Genomic DNA, 23336 nt, shown 5'->3' on the forward strand with positions numbered 1-23336 from the left:
ACCGCAAAAAAAAAAAAGTAGTACTTACTACTTTATGAGCTAACTTGTTGATTGGCACATGGGTTTACTGATTGCCCCCTCTCCACCTGGCTGTAGGCTGCCCAGGCGTGGGGAATTTGTCTTACTCACTGCTGTATCCCCCATGCCTAGTTTAATGTCAGGTACAGGGTGGGTTATTGAATATTTATGTGTTGACCGAATGAATAAGTAACGTGATGGTTCAGACTTGGGAACTCAGGGTGAGCTTTCAGGAGCAGGGACACCCGTGTCCATCACGTGATGAAGGGACCCCTGGGTCACCTGGACAACCAGAGGGATTTCAGGATCCCCTTCCCAGCAGCATGCAGTGGAGACACTTTTTTCCCCTCCCGAAATGAGAGCGGTGAGGCACCATGATTCCCCTTGACTGGAGGACAAAGGTCTCTTCCTTTGCTTGGGTTTCTTTTGTTTGGGGCTGGAGGGAAGTGTCAGGGAAGGGAGTCATGACTTGGGAAGAAAGGACCAGCTCTGCCTGGGGGTCACAGACAAGTGCCCCAGCAGGTATTGGGACCGTAGGGATGTTTAGTTGGGCCATTATCAGTGTGTCCTGGGGTTTCCCCAACTTCTCACAGCTCTGGACATCCCAAGTAGTCTGGCGGAGGTGGCCTTAGTGGATGGCCATCTCATCTCAGCATGGGCTGCTCTTTCTTCTTGCCCCCCACTCCCTGAAAGATGATTCCCTAGAATCTCAAGGGCTTTATCATCCTGGGAGAGCTTACAGAACCCAAGCAAGCTTAAATATTCTTGGGCTGGTCACCTGAGCTGAGTGGGTCAGAGTAAGAGTATTTCTGACCCAGGTGGTTTTAGGACTTACAGAGCGCGAAGTGCCTGTAGGGAGAACTTTAAATGAAACAGTGAATTGAGCTCCATGAATAAGTCACAACAGACAGTCACGTTCTGAATGGCGTCACTGCGCCATTTTAACCGTTGTGCGGGAAGTACCTTTACTGCCGAGTGTTTAAGCAGCCTGCACAAAACAGACTCGCTCAGTACAAGCTTCTGTCGGATTGTAGGGGACTCATCTTCTCTGGAATCTACCACAGATACTAGTAAAGATTTACTGTCGTGAAACTTGTGACATGTCTAGGAACACAGACTAGTATTCAGTTCCGTCTGATTTGGCTGGAGGAGTCTGGTGGCTTCTTCTTCCTCTTTTTTTATTTTTTTATTTTTACTGGAGTATAATTGCTCCACGACGTTGTGTTAGCTTCTGCTGTACAATGAAGTGAATCCGCTATATGTATACCTATATCCCCTCCCTCTTGGACTTCCCTCCCACCCTGACTTTGTCTGCATGGTGGATATGGGCTGGACGTGGAAGGTCCTGGCCGCCCGGCTGAGCTGAGGGAAGGTAAATCAGCCTAGAAGACAGATTCACTCTGATTCACGCTTTTAATTGCCTCATGCAAGCTTTAAAAAAGTGTCTACCAGATATATCGCGGGATATAATGTTTTTATCCCAGCTCCCAGCCATCTGGATGGGTGGCTGTCTGAAAAGAGACCTTCTCATGTCCTCAGAGATGTAACTGAGCAGCCCATGATATTTGTGAAATTTGTCCAGTCCGTTCTATAGCTGGATGGGGCGGATTTCTGACTGGTGGTCCTCACGGGAGGCATTTAGGTTCTTTAGGTTTTGGGTCGTGACTACAGGACTCTGCCCTGAAACCAGCCCGATTTGTTCAGTCCTGAGAGCGCTGGGGAAGTAGTCAGGGTGGGAGAAGGGAGGCAAACATGTGCAAGAGGTTTGAAGGGAAATTGTTTCATAGTGACTGGCATCTAGGTGTTGTCTCAACCGTTTCCGGAGACCCTGCTAAGGCAGACTTTGGGCTGTGGACTGGCACCTTTACTGCAAGAGAGAGAAAGTTCAGGTAAGGTTCTGCTGATCTGGGTGAGGGTGGCATTTACCACCTTCCAGGAAAGCACATTCTGTTAAGACAAACTCCGAGGGATTTAACCATTCAGTTCTGGTTGAGTGCACGATTATTTATAACCTGACTAAAGCTTCCGGGGTTTCCCTCCTTTGCTTTTTGAATGATTAATATTTAAAGATTCCACTTTATAAAAATTGGAGGGCTTGGATAGTCTCCTTTTGAGAACTATGTGTATATTGCTGACTTTCAGAAGACCGAGCCCTTTCTCTCTCTCTTATTTATTTATTTTTGCGGTACACGGGCCTCTCACTGTTGTGGCCTCTCCCGTTGCAGATCACAGGCTCCGGACGCGCAGGCTCAGCGGCCATGGCTCACGGGCCCAGCCGCTCCGCGGCATGTGGGATCCTCCCGGACCGGGGCACAAACCCGTGTCCCCTGCATCGGCAGGCGGACTCTCAACCACTGCGCCACCAGGGAAGCCCCAGAGTCCTTTTAAAAAAATTGAAGTGTAGTTGATTTCTGCTGTACAACAAAGTGATTCAGTTATACATATTATATATACACACATATATATATATCTTCTTTTTTAATATTCTTTTCCATTATGGTTTATCACAGGATACTGAATATAGTTCCCTGTGCTAGACAGTAGGACCTTGTGGTTTACCCTTTCTATATATAATAGTTTGCATCTGCTAACCCCAAACTCCCAATCCTTCCCTCTCCCACCCTCCCTCCCCCTTGGCAGACAAGTCCTTTCTCTATGGACAGAGCCCTTTTGAGAGTCAGTTGAGGGAGAAAAATATACTGCACTGGTGATCTTCAAAATACATGGCCTTTAGCAGGAATGGCCAGGAAGGGCCAGCTAACATCTGTTGATTTCATGTATCAACAATTTTTTAGATCAGGAGGGACTGATATAGTAGTCAGCCTTTTATTTTATCAGGTAGGTGCATTCTTACCCAATGTAGTTGAAATTGTTATTGGTCAGTTCATTGGAAAAGTTGGTTAAATCAAGGAATCACACAAAAGATATATTCTTCCTCTAAATGCTTTCTTTGGCTCAAAATATCTAAATGTGTCATCATTTGCTGGTATTTGGATGTAGCTCTAAGCCTCTTTTTCACTGATGGGTCTGCTGAAAGAGGGACTCATTGCCTTTTCTGCACAAATCACACACACTGTCTCGTCCTGGAGTTTCTAGTTCCAGTTTCCCTAACGTGAAGCAAGACATTCTGGATACTTACGACGCGATCTGATTGCGAAACCTCTTTTCATTTTTATGTTTTCACTGTGACTATTTTACAGTCCTCTCCCTCATTCCTAATTTGATGTTTTTTTTTAAAAAAAATGGCATGCTCTAAAAAAAAAAAAAAAAATGGCATGCTCTAAAGCATTCAATTTAGTTTTTGTAGAAATTACCAGTTCTCTTTGTTTACATTTCCTGTCATTGGTCAATATCCTTTCTGTCTACACTCTTAATTGGTTAGTTTATGGATGAATTCATTAAATTGCATAATTATAATTAACATGTTTGACCGGCCTAAACAAGTTTGGGCCTGAATGCCGTTGACTCTTGTTAAACACATACCTCAACGGGTGAGAGCAGAAGCGAGGGGATCTTCAAGAGAATCTGCCCATTGCCACAAGCATAAAGATAGTATGTTTCACCAAGAGATTGGAGGGTGCTGGTTGATCTAATAAGTTGGTTAAGAAAGGGGTTGGTTAAGACAGTTTCTACTAAACCATCTGTTATGACCATAGTTTCATAAAAGAAAGGACATTCCCCAAGTCAGAATGATAGGCAGTGTTTCCCAAGAAGGACAGTTGGCGACTTTATGCCAATATGGATTTCTGTTGTGTGTGTATATAATCTCCTACAAATTTATTGATACTTTGTCAAGGGCTGGTGCTCACATATGGGCTAAGGATTGGCAGCTACAGAGCTTGTCTACACTGTTCTCTAGACGTGGATTCTCTCCTCTAGGTCCAGCTCGTGTGGTCTAGTGTCCCCCTAAAGCCTTCTAGTAATCTTATTCATCGAAACTCTAAGGTTTTCACACATGAGGGCCCCGTGATCCTATATCAGTTGGGAGAAAGGCCCCTTTAATCACTTAGATTCCCCCGCCCAGCATAAGCTCTCCCCCAAATAATCCACTGTGATCGCAAACTCACCCGGTCTTGTCCTGAAGGGGTGCGGTTCTAGCATCAAGGAAGGGTGACCCACCCGCTGAACCTCTGAGGAGCGGTTCAGAATTAAGGAAGGGGTAAGACTCTGTTTCTAAGGGTCAGAAATAGAGAAGAGACATTCTGAATGCTTGTGTGGTAGGAAATCCACTCGTAGCAGAAAGGAGGGATGCCTACTCTACGTTCCAGAATAAAAATGCCCTCCTGGGGAGTTTCTGAAGCCTCCCACATCCTCCCTATCACCCTTTCCATCTGCAGTGCCACAAACCCAGATATCCCCAATCCTGTGTTTTATTAGCTATTAATTATTTCATCTGAAGTTATAAAATATTTGGTGTATACTATATGTTTATATAGGATGCAGATATGTTATAAAGGCTAGGGAAGCAGACACCTCATGTTCACAACCTTAATGAAGAAACGGAACATTATCAAATCCACTGAAGCCACCCACTCATTGTTTGCCTTTGTTTTCTTCCAAGGAAGAATGTGCTGCTTGCCTAAGGTGGCTCTAAGGGCCCATCTCGACACTTGGCCTATTCTCCTTGCCTTCATGTTAATTACCAAAGCCATCAGATAGCTGGTCTACATTATGCAGCGTTCATACTAAGTTAACAAATCTATGCAACTCTTCCTGTATTAATACGACTTTTCTCCCCCGGTAAACCTGCAAGCCAATTGCTTAATTGTGCCTGTGCGCTCTTTAAAGATCTGGTGATGGGTTTGTCACTGGGGGAGCAAACACACTGAGTTTCTTTGTGGCATCCCCATGCAGAATGCTCCCCTCTCTCAAGGCTGGTGAGGGTTTCTGTGACAAGGAAGCACCAGGTCACAACCCTCGGTCTTAGCCACACTTCCCAGTACCAGCCCTCTGGTTATTGGGAGGAGCTGCAAAGTTCAGACGATGTACTCATTTCAAAAGTTCACAGGCCTTTGCAAGATTTGTAATAAGCCACAAAAGCAGAAGGACTAGATGCCAGAGACCCTTGTCCTCCCACTGAAACACCCTGATGTCTATCGGATGGCAAATGAAAGCAGAACTAGCAGAGAAGTATTTTACCAGAAAATATCTGAGACATGAGAACAGATGTGAAAGTGGAGGTAAAATGAAGGAGACTCTTCCCTGGAGCTGTCTTGGTGTCAGGAAATCTTGGCTTTCTTTCCCGGGGTTGTTATCTTGCAGTTGGTTTTTAAATTTTTTTTTAGTTTTTAAATTTTTATTGAAGTGTAGTTGATTTACAGTGTTGTGTTAATTTCAGGTATGATTCAGTTTTATATATATATATATATATATACACATACATATATTGTTTTTCAGACTCTTTTCCATTATAGGTTATTACAAGATATTGAATACAGTTCACTGTGCTATACAGTAGGTCCTTGTTGTTTATATATCGCATATTGTTTTTTTTTTAATATATATATTTTTTGGCCGTGCTGTGTGGCATGTGGGATCTTACTTTCTTGACCAGGGATTGAACCTGTGCCCCCCACAGTGGAACCTCGGAGTCTTAACCACTGGACCGGCCAGGGAAGTCCCAGCAGTGGGTTTTTTTTTTTTAATTTAATTTAATTTATTTTTTATACAGCACGTTCATATTAGTCATCTATTTTACACATATTAGTGTACACATGTCAATCCCAATCTCCCAAGTCATCCCACCCACCCCCCGACCCACCCCGCTACCACTTTCCCCCCTTGGTGTCCACATGTTTGTTCTCTACATCTGTGTCTCTATTTCTGCCCTGCAAACCGGTTCATCTGTACCTTTTTTTAGGTTCCACATACATGCATTAATATATGATATTTGTTTTTCTCTTTCTGACTTACTTCACTCTGTATGACAGTCACAGTGAGGTTTCTTTTTTTTTCTTTTTGCGGTACGCGGGCCTCTCACTGCTGTGGCCTCTCCCGTTGCGGAGCACAGGCTCCGGACGCGCAGGCTCAGCGGCCATGGCTCACGGGCGCAGCCGCTCCGCGGCATGTGGGATCTTCCCAGACCGGGGCACGAACCCGCGTCCCCTGCATCGGCAGGCGGACTCTCAACCACTGCGCCACCGGGGAAGCCCCACAGTGAGGTTTTGATGGAGGCAAACTCCCAGGGGATAATATCGCTCCTGAGCCCCAATTAACAGGGGCTCACCGCACCAGGCCTGCTTTCCAATGATGTCTGGGCAGCTCTGGAGGCAGAGTCTTGAATCTGCTTCGTGTCCCCCATTGGCATCGACTGTGCTTCAGTGTATGTCCGGGGCTAGGCTGAGATAGTTGCCAGGGCTGCACTAGAATTTTGGGAGGTCAGCAACAGAAGGGGCTTGAGGCAGCTTCCAGTGCAAGCTTTTGTTTCCTGTGGACCCAGGTGGTCCAAGGTGAGACATGCCAGCATGATAATGGGGAGGAGCTCAGGGCCTGAGTTCAGATGCCCCGGGTTGGGGTTCTGTCTTTTTCTTTCTTTCTTTCTTTCTTTCGTTCGTTCTTTCTTCCTTCCTTCCTCCTTCCTTCCTTCCTTCCTTCCTTTCCTTCCTTTCTTCTTCCTTCCTTCCTTCCTTTGTTTCTTTCCTTCTTCTTTCTTTTCTTTCTTTCTTTCTTTCTTTCTTTCTTTCTTTCTTTCTTTCTTTCTTTCTTTCTTTCTTTCTTTCTTTCTTTCTTTCTTTCTTTCTTTCTTTCTCTCTCTCTCTCTCTCTCCCTCCCTTCCCTCCTTCCTCCTTCCTTCTTCCTTCCTTCCTTCCTTCCTTCCTTCCTCCTTCCTTCCTTCCTTTTTCTTTCTTTCTTTTATTGTGGCCCCACCACACGGCCTGTGAGATCTTAGTTCCCCAGCCAGGGATTGAACCTGTGCTCCCCACAGTGGAAGCGTGGAGTCTTAACCACTGGACCACCAGGGAAGTTCCGGGGTTCTGTCTTTTTCTTATTTATTTGCTGGGTGGCCTTGGACAATCATAGATGTGTCTCAGGGTCTTTTCAGTCCTCTGCAAGAAGGAGGTTAACCAAAGTGCCACAGACCCTCTAGTTTGTGATCTCAAGGTAACCTTCTGGTTCCCAGTGTGTAATAGCGTAGGCCCCACTGATGTCTTTCCAGCTGACCCCAGCTCTCTCTGAAAGGTCCCTCAGGAGCTACTGTCACACACCCAGTAGAAAGCTCCTTTAAGGCTTTTTTAAAGGCAAAATGTTAGCATTTAGTTAATATGGATGGAGGGCACATGGGCATTTCTTTTTTGTTATGTTAGTCTCTGTATCTTTTGTTAAGCTTTAAAATTTCAGAATTAACAATGAATTTTCACGTATCCATACAATGGAATATCATGTAGTCATTAAAAAAAGGTGGATGACAAAATGCCTGTTCTATATATATATATAGACACACACACAGATACACACACACACATATATCACATATGTATATACACACACACATATATACACAGACATATCACATGTGTATATACACATATATCACATATGTATATACACACACATATACACACAGACATATCACATGTGTATATACACATATATCACATATGTATATACACACATACATATACACACAGACATATCACATGTGTATATACACATATATCACATATGTATATACACACACACATATATACACAGACATATCACATGTGTATATACACATATATCACATATGTATATACACACACATATACACACAGACATATCACATGTGTATATACACATATATCACATATGTATATATACCTATATACACACATACATATATACACACAGATACACACACATATATATCACACATGTATATGCACACATATATACACACATACACATATATACACACCACATATGTATACACACATGCATATACACATATATATCACATATGTATATACACACATACATATACACACAGACATATCACATGTGTATATACACATATATCACATATGTATATACACACATACATATACACACAGACATATCACATGTGTATATACACATATATCACATATGTATATACACACATACATATACACACAGACATATCACATGTGTATATACACATATATCACATATGTATATACACACATACATATACACACAGACATATCACATGTGTATATACACATATATCACATATGTATATACACACATACATATACACACAGACATATCACATGTGTATATACACATATATCACATATGTATATACACACATACATATACACACAGACATATCACATGTGTATATACACATATATCACATATGTATATACACACATACATATACACACAGACATATCACATGTGTATATACACATATATCACATATGTATATACACACATACATATATACACAGACATATCACATGTGTATATACACATATATCACATATGTATATACACACATACATATATACACAGACATATCACATGTGTATATACACATATATCACATATGTATATACACACATACATATATACACAGACATATCACATGTGTATATACACATATATCACATATGTATATATACCTATATACACACATACATACATACACACAGATACACACACATATATATCACACATGTATATGCACACATATATACACACATACACATATATACACACCACATATGTATACACACATAAACACACATGCATATACACATATATCACATATGTATATACACACATACATATACACACAGACATATCACATGTGTATATACACATATATCACATATGTATATATACCTATATAACACATACATACATACACACAGATACACACACATATATATCACACATGTATATGCACACATATATACACACATACACATATACACACCACATATGTATACACACATATACACACATGCATATACACATATATATCACATATGTATATATACCTATATACACACATACATATATGCACACAGATACACACACATATATATCACACATGTATATGCACACATATATACACACATACACATATACACACCACATATGTATACACACATATACACACATGCATATACACATATATATCACATATGTATATATACCTATATACACACATACATATATGCACACATATATTACATATGTATACACACATCACATATGTATACACACATATACACATGCATATACACATATATATCACATATGTATATATACCTATATACACACATACATATACACACACATATTACATATGTATACACACATCACATATGTATACACACATATACACATGCATATACACATATATATCACATATGTATATACACATATACACACATATATCACATATATATATACACACATACATACATATACACACACATCACATATATATACACACACATATACATATACATGGATATATTCAGAGTGCGATTCCATTTTTATTTAAGGAAGGTGTTTTGAAGCAGTGGCACCACAGGTAGCTTTTTGCTTTGCTTTGCTTTTCTCAAATTTGTAATTAAACATGTATTAGTAATAATGGCTCCCATTACTGACTAACAGCCACCAATAAAAGCTGACTGTTCGCCCAGCACCGTGCTCAAGCCTCATTTACTTCTCCCCCGGCCTATGTGGCGGCCACTCACATCCAGGGGCCTGCCCGAGGCTGGGGCCTGGCTTACCCGTCCCTGGATGCTCTGATCTGCCTTCCATGCCAGGTTTCCTGCTCGCGGCCCTTGCAGACTGCTCTGCGGCTGGGCCATTCTTTGCCAGTGGCCACCGCTACTGACGCAGTGATGGCCCTGGGGAGGAGTGCAACTCATTCCTCAGCCGCTCTGCCCAGAGCGTAAGGTAGCCCTTCTCTAGGTCCTCCCAGCTCATCTGAAACCAGGCGTGGGGTGAGGCCAAAAGAAAGGAGATACGCCCCAAAGGATAGCTCAGAACTACTGCAGAGACCTGTGCTCAGACCCTCCAGGGCTTCCTATTTGACAGTAGGAATGGTTATATATTTTGTGAGTCTCAGCACAAAATAAAAATATGGGGCTCCTTGTACAAAAATTAATACTCTCAAGATGGCGACAGCAGAGTATTAAAACAATCATGGAGGGGCTTCCCTGGTGGCGCAGTGGTTGAGAGTCCGCCTGCCGATGCAGGGGACACGGGTTCGTGCCCCGGTCCGGGAGGATCCCACATGCCGCGGAGCGGCTGCGCCCGTGAGCCATGGCCGCTGAGCCTGCGCGTCCGGAGCCTGTACTCCACAACGGGAGAGGCCACAACAGTGAGAGGCCCACGTACCGCAAAAATAAATAAATAATAAATTAAAAAAAAAAAAAAAAAAAAAACAATCATGGAGCCCTTCCAAATGTAGGGCCCAGGTTGCACACTCATGACACGTGCCTTGCTGGGCAGGCTTCTGTCTCACTTCTCATCTGCCTTCCTGAGTCCAATCCAGGCATCTTCACACCACCTGATTCTGATCCCAAAATGAAGAGGAAGAACTTTCCTTCATTCCAGCCTGAGCTTCACCTCCTGCATCCTCATCCCCGCCCCCCTTCCCCCACCCCAATCTGCCTCCTCCCTGGGTGATTGAAAGTGGAAAGTTGGGTCATCTTCCTCCATAGGAAAATCTACTCCCAGCCTCAGGGTGAGGTCTGGCTCCACAGTCCCAGTAAACCAATCCCTTTATAGGGTGACGTCAGTTCCTTTCCTGGGTCTGGTTACTAAGAAACTAAGTTGGATTAGTCAGTCTTAAGTGACACCGTGAGCGGGACACAACTAGCCCAATTTAGATGGGAGAGTGGCAAGTTCAGTTCATTTCTTTGTCAACCACTTCTCACTGAAACATTTAAAAGACACTGTTACCCAGCCTCCTCTGAGATTGCCATAGGGACATCCGTCATTGCATGGCGAGCCCACAGCTTACATCACCCCTATTTTCCTTGGAAATTGCTCTCTTCCATTCTCCATTGACAGGGAATGGGCAGGACAGACTCCACCTTCGGGGTGGACACGTGACCCATCTCAGCCCAATGAGCATTAGATCTAGGACTTTAGTTGAAACAGGCAGCTGTGAGGATGTGACCCTGGAGCTGCTGGCAGCCATGTGAGCCCAGGAGGAAGTTGTAATTAAAGCTGAACCAGAGGGAAGAATGTTGAGGGACAGAGAGAGCGAGGCTGCTGGTGCCATTGTCTGAGTCCCCAGATCCAACGGAGCCGGATGTCAGTAGCATCCCCAGGCTCGCCAGTGAATTCTCTTTTTGGCTTAAGATGGTTTGAGTTGGTTCTCTCACTGGCAATCAAAAGGGTCCTGACCACAGAGCTCCCCTTTCACAGGGAGTAATAATGTCTGTGCTGCTCATGCTTCGTGCTGTGGAAATCAAATGTGACAACATATGTGCAACTGCTCTGCAGACTGCAAAGGGCTTTTGAATGGAACGACCAGGGAAGGTCAGTCAGCTGATGCAGAGCCAGGACAACACCCTGAGCCCAGTTCTCTTTTATTGCTAACGAGCTGTCTCCTGCTCTAAGAAAATCAGTGAAAACAGCAAGTGTTGGATGGAGCAGGTGGCAGACAGGGCAGGGAGTGGGCAGGATAGTTGGTGGACAGGACAGGGGTGAACAGAGCAGGGTGTAGATGAGAAGAAAGTGGACAGGACAAGAGGTGGTCCGGGACTACTCTGTGTGGCCTTCTCATGCGTTTGTGGTGTCTGTGATGTCTGGGGGAGACCTGGCTTTTCAGGCATAGACAGGGCAGAGTGAAGGTCTTGGAGGGCATGACCCCAGAGCTCACCTGGCCCCTCACTTCTGTCTTTCTAAACCCTATCTTCATGCATCAACTTGTCATCCTAAGGGGTCAGGGCCCTGGCCTTTTTTTTTTTGCCACTTGTGTCACTTTCATCCAACACAGTACTGTAAGTTGCAGCTAGAACAATCAGACAATTATTACAGAAAAATCAGACAAGAAAAATAAATAAAATAATCCAAATCAAAAAAGGGCCCTGGGGCTTCCCTGGTGGCGCAGTGGTTGAGAGTCCGCCTGCCGATGCAGGGGACACAGGTTCGTGCCCCGGTCCGGGAAGATCCCACATGCTGTGGAGCGGCTGGGCCCGTGAGCCACGGCCGCTAAGCCTGCGCGTCCGCAGCCTGTGCTCCGCAACGGGAGAGGCCACAGCAGTGAGAGGCCCGCGTACCGCAAAAAAATAAAAAAATAAACAAAAAAGGGCCCTGGCATTGTTGAGTTTGGATTTTTTTTGGGTCAGATCTTTAGCGACGCTGAGGGAGGGGTACCAGCTTTGTTTCTCTGAATCTGACTCTGCCATGCTTGGGCCACGGATCTTTGCTCTGGGCACTTCACAGAACAAACACCTTCCTTTTTTGGACGTGGATTTGAAGGGATCCCTGTCTTGGGTGCCCAGAGCCATTCTGGCCTTCAGAGGTGGGGCCCTTTCCTGGGGCTGTGGAGTTTACAGCCTTTCGGATCAGTGGCTGAATCAGGATCCAGAACTTGACAGCCTGAGAGAGCTGCAGGTATCTGACCTGGTCCCCTGCTTCCCACCATGTGAGACGAGAGGTCTCTGACTTTTGAGAAGTCTTCATGGGCACTGATGTCCATGTGTCAACATGGGCTACAGTCAGATGTGGCCTGAGTCCTCTGTGCCAGCCGGCTAAGCCACCCAGCCTGCCAATCTCAGCTCCTTGGGGTGGGGAATGGGTCTTGTGCCTGGACCCTCAGGGACACATGGCATCCGGCAGACGTTTGCTTATCCTCAAGATTCTCAACCAGAAATATCCAGTTTCAAGGGGGGCATGTGGAATGGGGCAGTGGTGGGATATAAGGAAATGACTGCAATTACCTTTTTTCTCTTTCGTGATCTCTCCCCTGAAACCCATGTCCCTAAGGCCCTGACATGGGCCCTGAGCGAGATGGAGGCAGAGTGATGGGACGACAGCTGGGGGAAGCATCCCTCCCCCACCTTCTTCTCTCCCCATCACCGGGTCAAGTCCAGGGCATTCTCAAACTCAAAGGCAAGTGGTCCCTATAAGAGTGTTGGAAACTGGGTATCTGGGGAGAATAGAATGCCTACCTGCCCGAAGTCACAGTTAAACACAGTCAAGGGAGGCAGAGGTCAGTGTGGAGAGGACCCGAGGGTCGGAGGGGCAGAGGGGGCTGTAGATTGAGGCTGTCCTTGTAGTGTAGCCAGCCGTCAAACCATATCAGCCTGATATCTTTAAACATCTGAGTTCTCCAAATCTCTCTCTCTCTCTCTCTCTTTTTTTTTTTTGAATTTCATGCTTAGCAAACCATCCCCTGATTATAATGTGGCTTGGCATCTAGGACAATACCTCAGTTTTGTGAGTTTGATTAACACAAGCCTGCCTGGAGATATGGTTCCACTCTTTTTTGTTTTATTTTGCATTTTTTAGCTTTTATTTTTAATGCTTTTTTGAGATGGATCCACCCTTGACTGAGTGAACAAAACTCATCTTTGATCCTGCAGAGTTGGGGACACCATAAAGTGATGACAGTCTGTGAGCCCCTTGGAGAAACCCTTTGCCCTCTCCCGACTCTCCCTCTGTGCATTTCCAGCTTGCTGGGGTTTGAATCTGGGCTCTGCCACTTATTAGCTGGGTGACATTAGGTAAGTTTCTTAATATCTATGTGCCTCAGTCTACTCATCTGTAAAATGAGATTAAAATAGGGTTGTTGGGACTTCCCTGGTGGCTCCGTGGTTAAGAACCCACCTGCCAATGCAGGGGACACAGGTTCGATCCCTGGTCCGGGAAGATCCCACATGCCGCGGAGCAACTAAGCTCATGCGCCACAACTACTGACCCCGCGCGCCACAGCTACTGAAGCCCGTGTGCCTAGAGCCCGTGCTCTGCAACAAGAGAAGCCACCGTGATGAGAAGCCCATGCACTGCAACGAAGAGTAGCCCCTGCTCGCCGCAACTCGAGAAAGCCACGCACAGCAACGAAGACCCAACGCAGACAAAAATAAATAAATACATTCATTAAAAAAAAAAATAGGGTTGTTGTAGGACTGAAGGATATAAAGTGCTTAGCACGGTGCCTGGCACATACGTGCTGTGTAAGGCTCTGCTGTTATTGTTTGAATTCCCATAATGCCTATGTGCTGTGAACCTCGAGCAAGTAACTATTTTTTTTCCGTCTGGCTTTCATTTCCTTATTTATAACATGGAATTAATAATAACAGCTACTGGAAAAAGCATGGGGTAAGAGTAAAGTGTCATAGCATTTGCATTATGGTTTTTTGTAAATTATACTGCTCCACAAATGAACCATTTGTCTTTATTTTTATCATTTATTATTAACAATTGTTAGTCTTCCTGGGCCCCTCTAGACTATAGTGTAGATGATTTAATACTTAGTTCATAGCCTAATGAAACCTGGGAAGGGGACCAGAGAAGAGGGAAGAATCTGGGCACAGAGAAGGTTCGGCACTGCTCCCACAGAGGGAGGGGGATCCTGAGGAGCTGGACGGGGTCTCTGCCCCTTCTGTGCTGAGCCCGTACCAGCAGCTTCATTCCCTCGCAGAGGTTAAGTGCCTTCTCCATGTGAAGTTGGGAGGGGCTGGAAGAAGTAGTTGCCAATTCCTGACTGTCCCCTGGGAGTATCGCTCTGCTAGAGGGCAGAGCCGCTTTTTAAAAAGCAGAGCTGCCGGCAGAGATGTGGATGCAAAACTCAAATGGCAGAGGGAGGAAGAAAAGGGAACGTTCTTGCTTTGCCATTAAAAGGCTCGTAACAACCAAAGAAGAGACAAAGAATAAGAACGCCTCATCACTGGCCCTGCCTATAGCTTGTGAGAGGAGTGTGTGTGTGCGTGTGTGTGCGCGCGCGCGCGCGTGTGTGTGTGTGTGTGTGTGTGTGTGTGTGCTGTTGGCAGCAGTGGGCAGAGGACTAGAAAGCAAAAGGAAATATGAGATTAAACACAACTTGGTTCAAGACACCTGAAAGCATACCACCTATGGTATGGCATTTACATAAGCACAAATTATTAAAAATACACCCTTGTGTTGATGGGTAAAAACTGTCCGCTAATAAGCAGAAATGCAAACAGGAAGGGAGGGAGCAGACTTTGGCATCGAGGTCAGGGAAGTAAGAATCATTTGCTGGGGGAATTTTGAGTTCTGCTTGTTTCAACGGTTCTATTATTTTCACTGCACTGCTTAGGACCTTGCTAACTTCGCGAGCAGCGTGGGGTCGGGGAGGCTTTGATGGGTGCACTCAGGGGTTAAGATTTACAGATCTGTTGTCTGCTGCTGTCTTGGAGTTCTCTCATTTGTCCCCAGAAAACCTCCTCTGCTTGGCAGATGGGAGGATGGTCCAGGGCTCTTCCGTCTGGGGAGGTACATTGCCTGAGCTCTGCTAGGTAGCAAAGGAGCTGTGATCTCCATTCTCACTTGGAATCTCCAGGGATTGTTTCTCTTGCCTGAGAGAGGAGGATAGAAACAAGGAGCATGCTGGGATAAACTTAGAGCCACTTCAAATGTCCATTTCCACAATTCCCTAGCCTGATGCTCACCTCTGGCTGTTTACTTCCAGCAAAGCTGGATTTCCTGTCTTGAAGATGAAGGAAGGCGCAGCCCTTTCCCACAACACCTCACAAGGGAAACGTTAGCACAGCAACACTAGTGAGTTTCAGAAGTTTCTTCACAAAGGGTCCCAGGAACTCTAAATTAGAGGGAAGAGTGCTTGGAGAGGGAAGCCTGAGAGTTTGGAAAATGCCTTTGAGACATTGGACAGAGTCACGGTCATTTCCTGCTAAGGTTATGCAGGAGAACCAGCTGGCATCACTCCCCATGCTAGCTGGCTGGCTGGGATCTGGGCGGGACTGATGAATTAGCCAAAGGAGTCCCAGATGGTCAGAGATTGTTAATGATATAACATAGACATTTGTTTATCCGAAAGTCTCCAGAGCAGACAAGGGAGGAAAACAAGCAAATGGAAATATTCTACAGGGAGGGGAGCAGCTAACCTTTCTTGGCTTTCTTGTTTGTTCCTGAGCTGAAGATAGAAATCTGGCAAGAATTGGATCTAGTCTTCTCACACTTTCCTTTTATATATTTCTTTCTTTTTTTTTTAATTAAAAACTTTTTTTAAAAAAAATAAATTTTCTTATTTATTTATTTTTGGCTGCGTTGGGTCTTTGTTGCTGCGCGTGGGCTTTCTCTAGTTGCGGCGAGCGGGGGCTACTCTTTGTTGCGGTGCGCGGGCTTCTTTTTGTGGTGGCTTCTCTTGTTGTGGAGCACGGGCTCTAGGTCCGCAGGCTTCAGTAGTTGTGGCTCACGGGCTCTAGAGCGCAGGCTCAGCAGCTGTGGCTCACTGGCCCAGCTGCTCCGCAGCATGTGGGATCTTCCCGGACCGGGGCACGAACCCGCGTCCCCTGCCTCGGCAGGTGGACTCTCAACCACTGCGCCACCAGGGAAACCCTGTATATTTTTTTCTTTTGCTTCTTCCTCCTGCATCTCCTCCTCCTCGCCTCCTCTTCTTCTTTTCTCTCTCTTTTTCCTTTTTTAGAAAATAACCCACTTTATTGAGGTACTATGGTATTGACGTATTGATGAACTCACTTTGAGACTAAAATCTCTTCACCTACAGGGCATGGATTTTCTGTGGAATCGGATTCTTTGACCACAAATTTGTGTTTCATTAACATTGTTTTTTAAAAAATATTTATTTAATTATTTGGCTGTGCTGGGTCTTAGTTGTGGCACGTAGGATCTTCCATCTTCCTTGCAGCATGAGGGATCTTTTAGTTGTGGCATGCGAACTCTTAGTTGCAGCATGTGGGATCTAGTTCCTTGACCAGGGATCGAACCCAGGCTCCCTGCATTGGGAGCTCAGAGTCTTAGCACCTGGACCACCAGGGAAGTCCCTCATTAATATTGTTTAATGGAAGAAAAGTGCTCTTGAGGGATAAAGAATGGTAGAGGGAGATAGAGTAGCTGGTATGGCCTCTTGCTGGTTGATTTGTCTTTCTCTGGTAAAATCTTCTGGCAAGGAATAACAACACCACTGAACCCAGACCCTTCTCTAGGATCAGTGGGTGACAGCCTTGTGGGAGGGAGGCTGGCTGGTGTATGGAACTTTGCCTTTTTCAGATATTAAGTCTCAAGCAGAGGCCATGAGAGAGAGGCCTCAAATTGAGGTCAGAAGTGACCATTTCTTTCTGAGTTATCTCACTGTATCTTCCTGTACCTTGATCAGGGCCCATCTGAGACTCTATACAGTATTATAGCAATTTGTGTGCATGTTTTTTTTTGTTTTTGTTTTTGTTTTTGCGGTACACGGGCCCTCTCCCATCGCGGAACACAGGCTCCGGACGCGCAGGCTCAGCAGCCATGGCTCACGGGCCCAGCCGCTCCACGGCATGTGGGATCTTCCCGGACCGGGGCACGAACCCGCGTCCCCTGCATCGGCAGGCGGACTCTCAACCACTGCGCCACCAGGGAAGCCGTGTGTCCGTGTTTTACAGGCCATGAGCTTACTGAAGGTGGGAACTACTTTTTTGGGGTGTGCGTGTGCGTGTGTGTGTGTGTTCTTTATAACGCTCAGCATAGTTTCTTACCCTTTGAAAATGCTCAGTATATGTTTGCTGAATGACTAGATGAGGCACGTGGACTATTGAAAGGGGTAGACATACAAGATGAGCCGTAGGAGAGGGACATGAAACACAAGTACAAGAGAGGTGGGAGAGCGTGGAGGTGACCTGCTTACCTTTTCCAGAGTTAGAGGACATGGGAATCCTTGTAGGACAGAGAACTTTCATCCTTATCTCTCTAATGATTCCATCTTTTTTCCAGTGAGGCCCAAGCCCTGGATGAATGGATGGACCGTCCACGCCTTTATGCCCCCTGGTTGCTGGTTTTTCTGAGTTTCGATAGAAGAGACTGACTTTAACTTAGTAATTATTTGCTCCTCTTGGAACAAATTAGCATGAGGGTGTTCATCACAGCACTGGGGAGGATGAGTTAGGAAGTGAGCTCCTTTTTTTTTTTTTTTTGCGGGGGTGGGGGCCTGCACCACGTGGCCTGCGGGATCTTAGTTCCCTGACCGGGGATTGCGCCTGTGTCTCCTGCAGTGAAAGCGCCAAGTCTTAACCACTGGACCGCCAGGGAAGTCCAGGGAGTGAGCTATTGAACTCACTTTGTCCTGATTCACTAGCATCTGGGGCAAAAGCTGCCCCCATTCTGTACTTCATTTGCTCAGAATTCACAGTCAGGACCTGACACAGCAAGAACCCACCACGGAGTGTTTCTGAGCCCCTAACTCCCATCATTGCCTCTGATGGCTCATGAGATCGTACTGGCAGTGAAAGAGGGCTGGGAGCACTCTAAGGGAAAGAGCAGCAAGGTTGTTCACATGTTTTAAATTATTTAGTTGCATCAAATATTCAGATTGGTGAGAACATCAGCGACTCTATTTAAAAACTCCAAGCATGTCATGGATGGACTCAGTGTTTCCAGACAGTTCCCAGCTTCCAGCCCACACTCAGAGGATATTCTAAGAGTTACTCAGGCTCATTTGGGTCAGCCTCCACCTCTCGGGATGAGCTAAAGTGCAAGTGCTATCCAAGGTTGATGATACTTGGTGTATGTTTTCCAGATAAGTGAATTTTTTCATTGCACCCCATGTCTCACCTCCCAGAGAAAAGAGCTATTCAACTTAGGAACTCAGGGTGGCAAGGTTCACACAGTCATGATTTTTGTGTAGGTGGGTGTGTGAGCTTAATCCCATGGGATTGTGCCTGTGAAATATGTGTGTGTTTCTGCATATGAAGTTGCTGCTTTTCTCACAAAGCTTCATTATTTTAGGTGAGACCCAATGTGACACCTATTGAAGTTGTGCTGGAGCTCAAGATGTGTGTCCTAATAACAACCATTTATTGAATGTTTCCTATACACCCAAGAAAGAAAGAAAGAAAGAAAGAAAGAAAGAAATTACATTATGTTATCTAACATTTTCACTCAAAAAACCCCAATAAGCCAGGTATTACTATTCCTATTTTATAGATAAGAAAAGAAAGGCTCACAGATGCCATTCAAAGTCACATCAAGGTCTGAATACAAGCCTGGGGTTTCTCTCCATCATACAGCAATACCTCTTTTCCGGCAGGTTTCTAAGACGATCCTACGTAAAATCTGATTGCCCTGTCAAAACATTAAATAACACTTCCCCGTCTATAAAGGTGACCTCTGGGGAGGAGAATAGGAAGTGTATGTGGAAGGGGGTATGTGGGGTGTGGTTTCTGGGAAGCTGGTAAGGGTCTACCTTTATTTTGATAGTGGTTGCACAGAGCGCTCTCTTTGTGATAACCCATCAGGTTATACCCCATCAGGGTATACACATGATTTGGGCTTTTCTTGTGTTTGTTATACTTCAACAAAATGTTTAATTAAAAAATCCTTCCTAGCAACTAATGTTGGAGGGGAGCCCTGCCTCCCATGGTCAATGTGTTCTAATTAATCATCAGGATTCCCTGGACTGTATTACACAGCACATTTAAAAATAATACAAATATGTCCAGAACTTCTGCTGCCAGTGTCCTTGTCCTCATGGTGAGCCACGGCCACCCCCCGCCTCTGCAGAAGACCCTCCAATGCTAGCAGGTTTACTCGATATATAGGGAAGGAAGGAGAAGGACATGCCTGCCATTTTATGGATTAAGAAGAATGCCTGGAGTTATGCCGGGAAAATCATCATTTCTTACTCTGTCAACTGGAGATCTTTTATAGTTTTGGGAAAATTAGTAAGATTATTGATCTATCATTAATTCAAATCTGAGTTTCAATTAATTTAATCAGACTATCAGATGGAAATCTAGGTAATTTGAGACTTTGATTCAGTGGGAAGATAAAAGAAAGAAGGAAAACAAGGAATAAGGCATCAGACTCTGTGTGGATCAATATTATATGCTGGTTGTATCACACTGCCATTTTAATTTTAAGACTTTTTAAAATTTGGATATTCACAAATAATGTGACGTAATTAGCTTTATCAAGTGAAATGTATACAGTAAGCATTATAATGTATACATGACCCATGAGGAATGTTTGATCTAAAGACTAATGTCCCCTCCAGGGGCTTCCCTGGTGGCACAGTGGTTGAGAATCTGCTTGCCAATTCAGGGGACACGGGTTTGAGCTCTGGTCCGGGAAGATCCCACGTGCCGCGGAGCATCTGGGGCCGTGTGCCACAACTACTGAGCCTGTGCTCTAGAGCCCGTGAGCCACAGCTACTGAAGCCCGTGCGCCACAACTACTGAAGCCCGCGCACCTAGAGCCCATGCTCCACAACAAGAGAAGCCACCACAATGAGAAGCCCGTGCACCGCAACAAAGAGTAGCCCCCGCTCACCACAACTAGAGAAATCCTGCACGCAGCAACGAAGACCCAACACAGCCAAAAATAAATAAACAAAATAAATTAATTAAAAAAATACAAATATGTTGATACCTTGCCCCTTTACAAAAAGGTTTCTAAGCGTATCATAATAAAAAGTCTTGTACAAAAATAAAATAATATTAGGACGAGGTGACCAGTATTATAGGAAAAGGAAAATTGCTACACATATATGTTACTCTGTTGAGCATCACAGAAGGTTTAAGGCCAGCTTCTGCTCTCAAGATGCTTACAACCAAGCTGAAGATATTGAGTATTTACTAGTGGTGAGTAGACACCCGTCTTCAAATATACTGGAACTCGTAGGAAAAGGCTCTCTTCCAATTTGGTAATCAATAAACCCAAAGGAAGTGAAAGTTCTCATGGGCTACATCCTGCATTTCATGCGTGGGTAATTGAGGTGGGAAAGCCCACACTTGATCAATAATTTTAAATCTTTGACCACCAAATCTTAAAGCTTTTAAAATGAATATTTATATCTTTATAAGATGGTTTAAACTTGGAGAGACCCATGTATCTAGTCAGCAGGATGCTTTTGTAATTGATTTGTAATTATGTTCCCTTCTGTTTGCATGCATTTTCTACTGAGGCTAGATTCACCACCTCAAAGAACACAGATCTTATTCTAGTTTACTTCAAACTGTAGTGGTTTTTAAACTTCCTGACTGGAGAAGTTACACACTTTTCTCCTTCTCTATACCCTAGGGGCTTAGGGACCTGGAGGGAGAAGTCACTGGGCTCTTCAAATCTATAGCCCACTTCCCTTAGTGTGCGGTTTTCTGCAATTTGTGTCAGAAATAGCCAGTGTGGCACACGGCTGTGTTTCTGAAACTTTAATGTGCATATTTATTTTCCAGGGATCGTGTTAAAACACAGATTCAGATTCAGCAGGTCTGGGGTGGAGCTTGAGATGTCATTTCTAACAAGCTCTGGGGTAATGCCAACGCTGCTGGTCTATGGACCAAACTTGTAGAGGGAAAGGAATATTAGGCTTTGAATCATAATCCCTGGTCTTATTTTCTTGAACAAGTCACTTTGCCTCTCCGGATTTGAGTTTCCTCAGATGTCAACTGTATAATAGGGGACCAAAGTGGATGCAATGACTTCGAAGCTTACGTTCATGGAATTTTCAGAGGGATACTTTGATTTTAAAACATCTCCACTTATAGGACCATGTACAGCCTTTCAGGAGACTAATAGATAAACTGGTATTAGCAAAGTGGGAAATATAAGGGCTGAATGAGGAGGGCAGAGAAAGGGATGAGGTACAATAACGACTTCTTATGGCAAATATAAGGTTCTGATGCTTCAGAGTGATGGGTGTTGGATCCGTAAGTGCTGCCTAGAGAGAAGCTGCTACTTTTCCCCAACAATCACTTCAAGAGGACGTTTTTGATAATTTACATTATTGATAATTTAATTATAATCTAGTTATGTTACTGATAACTTAGTTGTCTAAAAAAACTTGAATGAGGGAAGCGAGGGAGGAGCGTGAGCGATGAAGTACACAAACACTTTCAGGAGGTTATGAGTGAGTCATGGCTGGAGGGCAGCTTTCTGAAGGCACAAGGGAATCTGGATTGAAAACAACAGTTTATTTCTGCTGCAGATCATTTCTATGTTTAATCTCAGCCAAGTTGGCCAGGAATTCAGATATTTGACCACAGCTACCAGACTTACCGGGTCCAGAGCTTGTGAGGTAAGGGTGGGAGGACAAATGTAGCCTCCCACAAGGGTTAACGGAGGGCAAAGGTGCTCGAGGTTCACAGGGCCGAGAGGCAGGAAGAGTGAGTGAGAAAGGGACACAGGTGATTTAAATGCATGAGCTAAGCTCCTGATCTTCTGAACCACTTGGGGTGGCCCCTCCCCCGCGTTCAAGCATCTGTTTTGAGCAGCAAACAGGATCACGCAGAAAGCGTTCTCTAGGCTCACAGATACAGGCTAGTTTCTCTTTAAGTTCCAAAGCAAAGCGAGGGGAACGGAGAGAACTGGTGACGGCACCCTCTCCCAGGATTGAGATGGGGGCGGGGGACTAGAGATCCTTACCTTATACAGGACGTGCTCATGGAAGTCAGGGCCAGCTCCCCCCTGGTAGGAGTCGAGTCTCTGCAGATCCATGCCTGCCTTGGAGCCCGCTGCTCCCCACTCTCCCAGCGCTCTGCAGTCAGTGCTCCCAGAAGCTCTGTCCGGGCTCTGCGGGATGCAGCCGGCTCGGGTCTAAGCCCCGCGGACCGGGCCGCATCCGGTTCAGCACTGCACAGCTCCCGCAGCCGCTGCGGCGCGGTACCCTGAGAGCAGGCGGCTGCTGCCCTCGGCAACCGCGGCGTTTCAGCACCAGGAACAGCGATACAGTCCCTGCGCGCCTGGGACCAGAGTTCTGTCCTAGTCCCCTGTCTCGTGACTCCAGGATGCTGGGAGGGACGCAAGATTTCAATCTAGCCGGTGGCCCGTGCGTATCTCATTCAGCTACCGGATTCCGGAGCCTCAGCGACCCAGCTGCGTTCTCAGGGTATTGCGGTCCCGGGAGCTCACCGTCCCTGATTCTTAGTGACCGAGCATGCCCGTCACACCACGCCGCTCAACTCTCCTCCCGCGGTTGCAGAGGCAAAGCCCTGCGGCGCTGGAGCCACCTCTCTTTTGGTCTCTGGACAGTTCCCTCCAGTATGTATGAGGTCGACAGATGATGACCCAGAGGGGTCCCTGATGTTTCTGAAATATTTTTCAAAATCTTGCTTAACTGCATTTTCCTAGAGGGAGGGTCCAGAGCTTAAATTACACTCTCTAGGATGCATATGCCCCCCCCCCCCCGCAAAGTTAAGAACAATTGTCTTGGGAAAGGCAGAAGTGTTGTTTGGTTAAGA

The 23336-nt window shown here is 45.2% G+C and overlaps 1 protein-coding gene across 3 annotated transcripts in view; it reads right to left on the minus strand.

Annotated features, from left to right (window-relative positions):
* RAB37 (RAB37, member RAS oncogene family) overlaps nt 1-23033 on the minus strand; it is a 73163-nt gene extending 50130 nt beyond the window's left edge. For all 3 annotated transcript variants that reach the window (XM_067715775.1, XM_067715778.1, XM_067715774.1), the window contains exon 1: nt 22522-23033. In XM_067715775.1, the coding sequence (XP_067571876.1) occupies nt 22522-22593 (72 nt within the window). In that variant the 5' untranslated portion in view covers nt 22594-23033. The remainder of the gene's footprint in view (nt 1-22521) is intronic.
* Between the last annotated feature and the right edge of the window lie 303 nt (nt 23034-23336).

This window comes from Pseudorca crassidens, chromosome 19 (genome assembly GCF_039906515.1).
Source record: "Pseudorca crassidens isolate mPseCra1 chromosome 19, mPseCra1.hap1, whole genome shotgun sequence".
Taxonomy (NCBI): Eukaryota; Metazoa; Chordata; class Mammalia; order Artiodactyla; family Delphinidae; genus Pseudorca; species Pseudorca crassidens.